Source organism: Cucurbita moschata, unplaced genomic scaffold (assembly GCF_002738365.1).
Source record: "Cucurbita moschata cultivar Rifu unplaced genomic scaffold, Cmos_1.0 Cmo_Scf00024, whole genome shotgun sequence".
NCBI lineage: Eukaryota > Viridiplantae > Streptophyta > Magnoliopsida > Cucurbitales > Cucurbitaceae > Cucurbita > Cucurbita moschata.
The window spans coordinates 102,753-112,120 of record NW_019268540.1 but is presented as its reverse complement, the minus strand read 5'-3'; the positions used below and the strand labels follow the sequence as shown (position 1 = coordinate 112,120).

The following is a 9,368-nucleotide window of genomic DNA, read 5'->3' as shown; positions in this document are numbered from 1 at the left end:
AAAAAATGAAAAAAAAAAAAAAAAAAGAAGAAAAAACTCGTATCTGGTATATGCTAATTTCATTTTTTTTTTCTTGTTTAAGGAAAAGAAAAGAGTGTTCGTTTGTAAATGAAACAAAAAAGAAAAATGGTCCATTTGCAAGGATTGCTGATGTCATTTATCATGTGAGACCCGAAGCCTTTTTCAGATGTTGTCATACTCCTCCTCTATTCCACTCAATCCCCCCACAATCACCAAATCATAACATATCCTCCAACACCTTATCCTTCCTTTGACGCTGACTCGCATTGTAGCTACAAAAAACACGACAAATCTGCCACATCATTCACATTCGCATTTGCCCTTCCCCTTCCCCTTCCCCTTCCCCTTCCCAACGAATTTTGGGCAAGAACGAACGGGACAGGACGAAATCAAGAATAAAATCCCAAGTGTTCTCTCTCGTAAACCGAAAATTCAAAGCAAAAGCATAAGAAAAAGAAATGAAAAGCTTCCGACCTTGAGTTGTGTATAAATTCGCCCCACCACTCGCAATTTACCCAAATTCCTTTTACCCATTCGTCTCTCACTCTCTTTGCAATCCCCCTCTCTCCTCCCTCCCTTGGCCTCACCCTTGATTATTTCAAATCTAATCAAACTCACTCTCGAAAGTCAATGTGGGGAGAGGCACATAATTTCTTGATGATCTCTCTTTCAGAGTTCTTCCACACATTCTTGTAGTTGTAGGGCGTTTTAAATTGGGGGTTAATGTGTCTCTCTACGTAATCTTGGGCTTTGCCTAAGACTACCACCCAAATATAAGGCAACGTGTTGAATTTCTTCTCCGTGTTATATCATCTTGTATTATAATCTTTTGTTTTTTAATTTAGCAAAGGGTGTGTTAAGGTTGCTGGTGGGTGGGTTGTTTATGGTTTAATGGCGAAGTCCTGCTCGTTTGCCCTCCGGTAAAGTAGAGCCGATGCTTCCACCCTGCGCATTACTCGGACAGTTTAAACCCAACAAATATATAATTACAAGTTTTAAACATCTACGAGAATTTGAAATTTGGAACAAGAATCTCACCACCCTGGATGGACCACGAATCTGCCAGTGGAGAGAGCCCAATTCACCTGTTCAAAACAATGGCAACTACAAACATCAACACATCGCATAGGTTCAGTAGTTAAATCAGATATATACATATATATATATATATGTTATATCTATACATCCCCCCGGTCCAATGATATTTTAGCCTCAAGCTGCCTGCCTGCAAACTCTTATCTCATTAACAGGTCAGTTGCAAGGAGATTTCAACAAAATTTCCACATAAAAACTGAATCAATGAATCCCTAAATACACATCAGACCCGAGTCCACAGTTAAATGAGCGGTACACTACCTTATCAGTCCCAAGCGAGTTTGCAACGACATGGGTAACCTGTTCATCGATCTGGTTGGTGCACACCGCACCAAACTGTTCAGCTGTCTGCCACAGCGGATGCAGGTGAGGATTTGCCTCACCAACTGGAAAAACCCTGCTAAACACTATACGGCAACCAGCCAAAATCCTTTGTTGCTCGGAGGCCAAGATATTTCTAACATCTACTTCATCTAATACAGGATGGGAGAAAAAGGTTTGATGAATTCTCTGAATAACCTATTGGACCAAAATTTAAGATGATTAGGTGTAAAATAGATTAATTCAATGCAATATGGTGAATAAGTGAATCACGTAATTACCGCCAGTGAAGAAGCCAAAGTACCATCTTCAGGTCTCTCATCATGGTCAATCTCTAGAAGAGAAGGACCCAGAAGCCCAAATTGGCGCCTACTACATGGAAAGTAAGTATACCTGCATTGGAAGGCAGCAAAAGCAATGTCATGAGCTCTCAAATTCGTGGGGTTATGAAACGTAAAAAGCATCTTTTAGTTAAGAGGGATGGATGATATGCATGCCTTTCTACGACAATCAAGTTCATTTTGTTATGTGGCCACACCCTGATGGAATCATCAATTATAACAACAGCAGATTCCATGCCCAAAACACCCTCCAAATCCTTACTCTTGGGTACCCTTTCTTCCCCATCCAAGGGGTCTCCATCATCACCTCGAGAAAGAACTCGCCCGGCAAACAGAACCCCTTTTGGATCAAGAACCTTTGCCATCTCCGTTGCATATAACTTGTTTCCCATTGTGTACAAATGAAGTTCATAGAGCTCGCTGGCCTGAAATGCAAAAGAAACCACATGCACCAAAATGTGCATTCAACATCCAGTACAACTTTAAAAGAGAATATATTTTTTTAAAATTATAAAGAGAGATAAAAGAAGAGTCTTCTATTATTTGGATTAGTTGTGTTGAAAACAACTTCAATATTCAACCTACCTTTTCCAAAAAGTTCCAGACCCCAGGCCGTAGTTTGGTCCACATTCCCATATGAGGAAATCGAAAAAGATGTCTCTGCACCTTCTCACGATCCTGTTCCTCCTTCTTCCTCAAAATTTCATCATGCACTGGATCTACTTCCACAAACTAGAACAAGAACAAACCAAGTCATGGGATTGTAATTCCAAGTCGATGGTGAAATCAATTTTCATTTGTAAAAAGAAAAATAACCTTAGCTGAATTCAGAAGCGTGTGATCCAAATCCAAAACAAGGCAGAGTTTGCGTGCAGCAAACATTTTTTTCTGCTCATCTATCCGTCTTGCTCTTTCTCTCTGGATAGCAGCCTTTTGCTTGTCATCATAACCCTCAAACAGATGCTCAAGATCTCCCCATGCACCATGTGAACGGGAGGGGCCAACCATATCTACCACTTGGGTAGCAGTTGCCACAATTTTACTGTCAATAGAGCTTGACCCAACAGCATTAGTATCCTTTATGTCCAATTTAACTGGCTTTGAAGATGAATTGTGAGAAGAAGTTGGTGGCGAGGGAACAGACATGATATCAGCAATATTTTTCAGATTGTTAGTGAACTGTCTACCAATGTCAGGTAGTAATGGTTGTGAAGAAGCTAATCTCAAATTTCCCTGGCCTTCTTGCTTATGGCCATTTGGTACTATATCCCTACTTCCTTCTGGGTTTGGAACAGCTGGTACAACACTTTTTAACTGCTCATTTCCCATGCTGCCAACCTTGTGAAGAGAATTACCATGGAGGATACGGCGAGGGTCACGAGGTTTCATACGAACTTTTCCCACATCATCCTAGTGAAACATGTGCAGAATCTAAAATAAGTACATTATTAATCTAGAATAAAAATACAGATACTACACTACACAGAAAAATTGAAAATAATAAACAATCTCACAAATGTTTCAACGGCATAGAATTAGAATGTAACCAAGAAAACGCGGAAAAAGCACCTTTCACCATTTGTTTGAATCAAAGAATGAGTTGTATTAGAAAAAAGGGAAAAAAGAACATTTAATAAATTCTTGAATCAGATTAGAAGAAAGATGAGCCCAAGCACTTGTGTAAAGGATACTACCAACCCCTTGATTGGTAAACGATCCCTTATCAATCAAGTAGACAAAAATAATGAGAAGTTTTATAATGCAAAGAGTTGTGATGTAATCAATCACTTACCACAGTGACCACCGGTGGTGAAGGTACACTTGGTGTTCCTGCTGATTGCTGCAAAATTCCTGAGGTCAGAGCAGGAGCATTTACTAGTGGACTGGATCCTAGACAAGGATTCACGGCCGTAGGACAAATTGCATTTTTTTCAGGTTCACTCGACTTTAATTTCAATTCTGCAGCTACTTGCTTCTGTTGGTTCATTTTAAGTAAACTTAAGAGCATGGTTGGGTTCACAACAATATCTTTCAACAGTGAGGGCAAGGAAGCTTCTTTGCTAGCACTTATCGTAGGCCCACATGAATTTCCGGCACCAGAATTGTTTGTAACGTTGTTTTTTTCTGTTGCATTTGCTTCAGCAATCTCCATCTGATTCCTGCTTGAAAGCCTGGGAACAGCGGACATGGTATCTTCCAACCAGCCACCGCTTCCAGAGCCAGCTCTCAAATCACTTGCAGAAAATGCATGATTCTGAGATCCAATCCTCTGCCTTTTCATTTCAGGGGCATCTATATTAGGCTCTACATCCATCTTCTGCTTTCTCAGGTTTACGGTTACAGCAGATTCTACAACAGAAGGACTCTGCACAGACGTCATTGTGCGTGGATTAAGATCCATAGCACTTGCCTCAGAATTGACCATTCGTAGCCTAGGGTCTCTACTTTTTGCCAAAGGCTTTGCTATTGGATTAGACACACAACTAGGAGGAGCAACGTTTGAAGGACTAATCAGTCCTTTAGTGCTGGAACTTTCCAGGTTAGGAAAAAGACCTGTAGATATGCTAGAAGCAGACTGTGACACCGTTTGAGCCAGTTTAGAAGAATTTGAAGCTTTTGAGCTTCTTAAAATGGAAGAACTAGAAACCTCCCCACCAATATCACCACCCCCATCACATTCTTCTGAAGGGGTTGGGCTAGGAAGTCGATCAGCCATTGAAAAGGAACTTCGACCAAACTTCTGTTGATAGGTTGAAACAGCTTTTAGGGCATCAGTTTCATAAGGATGTACTCTTGATCCATCCATAGCATGTGCCACCTTCACAGGGATATGCCCTGATTTTTGGACAGAAAAAACTGTAGGAGCTTCTCTAGTAGGTGATGGGAGACTGTCCACATCATGATCCTTGTGAAGGTCTAACAGAGGGAGTAGGGGACCTCTACCCTTTACATTGGGTACTCCAGATAGCAAACTATCTGATGAGAGATTTAGGCTATTTTTTACGGTAACCCCAACAGGCATGGAGTCTGAAGGCAACTTAGTTGAAGAAGTTAAATGTGGAGTAGCAGTTGCATATGCAGAATAAAAGTCCTTATTTTTCACCCCATTAGGTATATGGATCTCGACATCTTTGGCACTGGCTCTCATGTCGGGGAATTGGTCGAGGGAATCTGTAGATGGCATTTTGACCTCTACCTGTAGAAAATATTGTGGCTTTAGCTTAGCACCTAATCACAACCTCCTCCATAAGTTGCCAAAATCAGCATAAGGAGTAACAGGCAGACTAAGGAAAGTATACTGTACCGATTTTATCTGCTCAGGAGAAAAAAGAGGAGGGTTGCAATTTTTTACAAAAGAAAGCAACCTATGAACAATATCACAGCAAGTGGTCGTTAGATAGTAGACAAACAGAATAACCCTTCACATGAAAAAGAAACTACGGACAAGGATGAGTAAAAACCTTGATAAATGTTGCTTATACTCCTCTTTTTCCTTGGGGTTCATGGAACAAAACACCTGAGATGAAAATGAGTGTTCATTGTCATTATCATCAGTTAATAATATACGTTAAATAAGATTTCCCGACAAAATGAAATTTATTTGGCAAACGAAAGAGGACCGAGATTCTTGGGGTGCCTTACAGAATTGATTATTCGAAGAGCAGCATACAATCGTTGAATGAGCACATCCTTTCTCGGGACTACCTTTCCCTGGACCAATTCCAGAAACGTCTCTATAGAACTAAGCAGTTGGGAGCAAACTTCCTGAAACGATCTACAAGAAAGAAACGAGACAGTAAATTTTCCAGGAACCCGGTAATTTCATATTGGGGACGCATGACATAGCACCATTCAGCAATTGATCTACAACGTAAGTAGATGGATTCACTTACTTCTGTGCAGCGTCGATTGTAACACCATCCAATGTTTTGTGAATCAATTTGAGTTGATCATCCAATTCCTTATTTTTTAAATCAATCTCCTGACAATCAGTATCGAGAGAGTCGGACAACATTGGTTTGGAGTCAACAACCTCTTCTACGAACTCCGTATCCATATCAATTTCGCCCTCCTCCAATTCACCTTCTTCTTTCTCGACATCCGCATTGTCGCTGTTCATGTCGTCGCCGGTAATGTCAATGATGAGCTTAGCCTCTTCTTTTGTACCGTTTCCATGTTCCTTGGCATTCCGAAAAGGAGAGGAAGAAGAGCGGTTGGATTTGTCGTCGGGGTCGGCGTCCATAAGAAAGATTTCATTGAGAGGCTTATTCTGCACTGCCTTAGCCCAAGCTAAATTGTACAAACCAGGAGCATAACCACGACACATGGTGGGATAATTGTTATACAAATCACTCATGGTCCAAACTGTAGTCTCCCGATTGGAATGTTTGGAAGGCAGCAGCTTAGGAGCAGTTTCAAGCTTATTAAAATCCTCCTCAGTGATCTCCTCAACTGAAGGTGTATCAGAGATTTCCCCTTCTTCGACGTCTGGAGTTTTAACACAGTTGGTGTGTTTCCCCATTAACCCCACCTAGGGTTTCTTAGAAAATTTCGAGAAATGGTTCGAATGAGATCCGAAAAGTACCATAAATAGCATGAAGTTGTTAGAAAATGTGGAAGAAGCAATGAGGGAGAAGAAGCGGATGGATGTTGTTGAAGGGAAATAAATGGACGCATTCAAAAATTAGATTAAAGTTCGGTTGGGAATTGGGGAGTTTCTTCGTTGTCCCTTTGCGGAAGAGAAGGCACGCGGAAGGAAGAAAAAAGTAATGCGATGATTGATTTGAAGAAAGCAAAGCGAGTAGGAAGAAGAAATGAGTGGAGATCTGGAAATCCGCAAAGCATTTGGAGAAGAGAATGATTTGGGGAAGGGATTGTGTTATAAGGAGACGGGGAGGGGGGAGGAAGATACGGAGAGAAAATCAAAATCAAAATCAAAAATCCAAAAATCAAAATCAAAAATCAAAAATCAAAAATCAAAAGACGTAGAATGGGTTACGTGGGTCTGGGGGGGTGTTCATTACTCATCACTCATGGGTGGGTGAGTGATTGGGTCCGTCCGACTCCCTTATTTTGTTGCTTGATTTGGTTATTAGCCTACAAATTAGGGTCCTCACAACTAACCCAAAACCCTAATAAACCATTGGTGTGACACTGAATTGGATGCCAAGTATTCCCACTTTCATTCTGGGCCTTGACGTCCACCACCTCCCACTCGCCCATTTCCGTATTCCATATTAAAGAAGACTGGAGGCCGAGGCCGAGCCCGAGCCCAAGCCCAAGCCCAAGCCCAAGCCCATATTGTTAGTTTGAATTATAAGAGAATAGATAGAAGACAAAGAAAAAGAAAAAGAAATGAATTAAGAATTTAAGAAAGAAGAGGAAGAATGGGGAACAGGGGAGTAGTAGGAGTAGGAGTAGTGAAGAAGCATGATGTGAGGAATGGTTGAGGAATGTGGAAGCAAAGTAAAAGAGGAGTGTTTAGAGGTCCATATGTTGTCTCTAATCTGCTGCATCGTCAACCAACCTTCCACCTTCTCCCCTCTGCACCATATCTCTACCTGTGTTTCATTTCCATTTTCCATTATTGTTAAATTATCAAATCCAATTCAAATAAATAATAATTACAAACATCGACTACTAATTCCACAACTCTCCCAAGTCAACGAATACAACAATAAGGCATGCAATAGCTGTCTGTTCCTGACATCGACACAGCATGCAATATCAATATCATACTAAATAAAATAAAACAAAAAGGGTATGTAATTAGAGTTGAGTTGACTCCTCATTATAATACTAACCAAACGGAATGTCTTCCTATCAACATACACATAATAATAATTCAAGTCTTGAATTATATGGTATTGGTGACATCAATAATGGTAGAAAATAATGAAACAAAAAATTATAAATAATGCGTAGGAAGAAACATAACCTCATTTTAACATCATTTTAACGCCATTTTAAAACATACACGCATCTCCTTCGATTTTTAAATAAACCTTCTAATCTTTCATTATCTGCAGTAACATCAATTCTTAAGTTTCAATTATATTCAGGAACAGCTATGAATAATACAAACTTCTTAAGGTTGTTGGGTTTGGTGTAGGTTTTTATGTTTTGTTTTACACATAATCCCATCATTTTAAAATTAAATCTGTTCATCAACTTTTAATTATCTTTTTCTTTTTCTTTTTCTGTTTTTTTTCAAGAGAGAGAGAGAGAGAGAGGAAAAAGAGAAAAAAAAAACACAAGTAGCTGGTGGATCTCTGAGGTTAGGTTAAACCTAAATAACCAAGATTAGGTTAAACCTAAAAAAAACACAAGAAAGATTAGGTTAAACCTAAATAACCAAGATTAGGTTAAACCTAAAAAAAACACAAGAAAGATTAGGTTAAACCTAAAAAAAACACAAGAAAGATTAGGTTAAACCTAAAAAAAACACAAGAAAGATTAGGTTAAACCTAAATAACCAAGATGGTAGAGAAGGGATTAACATATTAAATTCGATTTGTGGGTACCAAATTTTATTGAAACAATATGTGTGTTGAAGAAAAAGGGGAAGAATAAGGAGTATTTTGAGTGTGTTTATTAATAAATACCTCTGTTTCGCTTTCCAGTCTCAGCTTTTTCACCAAATACTTCATTACTAATCCAACCCTCATCCTTCCATCCCTTCACAAAACATTCAAATTTAATTATTACACCCTTCATAAAACTTAAGAAAAACAAGAAAATAATAATAATAATAATAATAATAGAAATGATACTTGACTCTCAAGTAGCTGGTGGATCTCTGAGGCAACGCCGGCTGTTTCCCTCTACATTACAAAAAGTAAACAGAAAATCAGCAAAAAAAACAGTAGGGATTCACAAAAGGTTAAGACGGGGTGTAATTAGGTTGAGTTTTCATACTGGTTTAATTCCAAAGGTTGGAGAGAAAACCAAATCCCGGATTGAGGGCGGCGGGGAGGGTCGATTACCCTGAGGACGTCGGAGTTGGAGGTAGGAGAGTGAAGTGCAGGGTGGAGTTGAAATGGGGTGGAGAGGTGAGGCAGAGATTCATTTATTTTGAGTGGTTGAGGGCGGTGGAGATGAGTGGGGGCGATGCTAAGGCGGAGCCAAGCCTTATGAGGGGGGGCGGAGGGGTCATGAAGAGAGTTATGGGAAGAAGACTGGAAATGAGTCATCGCAGGAAAAGGAGATGAAATAGGAGGAAGGAAGGAAGTGAATTGAATTTATATGAATGAATGTTGCAAATCTGAGTTCCCTTTGATTCTGTTTGTTTGGAAGTTTGCGGGCGGGGTTGGAGGGACACAAAAAACAGAGAGAGTATGAATAACAAGGTGCCCACTCCTTGCTCTTTATATATTGTGACCACCAAAAAGGGTGTTTGTTTTTACAACATCGCATAAAAACCTCCTTTTCATTATCCCACAATTACATTCTGCCTTGGGGAATTTAATTTGATTTGATTTAGAGATTAGCCAGAGTGGAAGGCCATAATCAGAGACGAGGAGAGGAGAGGAGAGGAAAGGAAAGGAATCCATCAGAGAATATTGTTAAACAAACAAGAGAATATTAAAT

The 9,368-nt window shown here is 39.7% G+C and overlaps 2 protein-coding genes across 4 annotated transcripts; both read right to left on the bottom strand.

Moving 5' to 3' along the window:
• Positions 1–72: 72 nt before the first annotated feature.
• Positions 73–6,719, bottom strand: LOC111460939 (RNA polymerase II C-terminal domain phosphatase-like 3). 2 transcript variants are annotated; one of them, XR_002713505.1, is made up of 13 exons: positions 5,672–6,719; positions 5,421–5,553; positions 5,240–5,295; positions 5,083–5,143; positions 3,571–4,974; positions 2,595–3,188; positions 2,364–2,510; positions 1,935–2,203; positions 1,719–1,830; positions 1,378–1,635; positions 1,060–1,106; positions 321–966; positions 73–206 (listed from the first exon to the last, which is right to left on the bottom strand). XR_002713505.1 is itself a non-coding variant. In XM_023104317.1 (12 exons), the coding sequence occupies exons 1-12, from the start codon at positions 6,298–6,300 to the stop codon at positions 903–905; spliced, it is 3,774 nt and encodes a 1,257-aa protein (XP_022960085.1). In that variant the 5' UTR covers positions 6,301–6,719; the 3' UTR covers positions 110–902. The 2 variants fall into 2 exon arrangements, 1 of the variants encoding a protein (XP_022960085.1); XM_023104317.1 differs by having other exon boundaries at positions 110–966.
• A 374-nt stretch (positions 6,720–7,093) lies between these two features.
• Positions 7,094–9,185, bottom strand: LOC111460938 (protein LAX PANICLE 2-like). Of its 2 annotated transcripts, none has more exons than XM_023104315.1 (4): positions 8,697–9,185; positions 8,552–8,602; positions 8,384–8,456; positions 7,094–7,339 (listed from the first exon to the last, which is right to left on the bottom strand). In XM_023104315.1, exons 1-4 carry the CDS (start codon positions 8,969–8,971, stop codon positions 7,139–7,141), a joined length of 600 nt encoding a protein of 199 aa, XP_022960083.1. In that variant the 5' UTR covers positions 8,972–9,185; the 3' UTR covers positions 7,094–7,138. The 2 variants fall into 2 exon arrangements, with proteins under 2 accessions (XP_022960083.1, XP_022960084.1); XM_023104316.1 differs by lacking the exon at positions 7,094–7,339 and adding an exon at positions 7,545–7,598.
• Between the last annotated feature and the right edge of the window lie 183 nt (positions 9,186–9,368).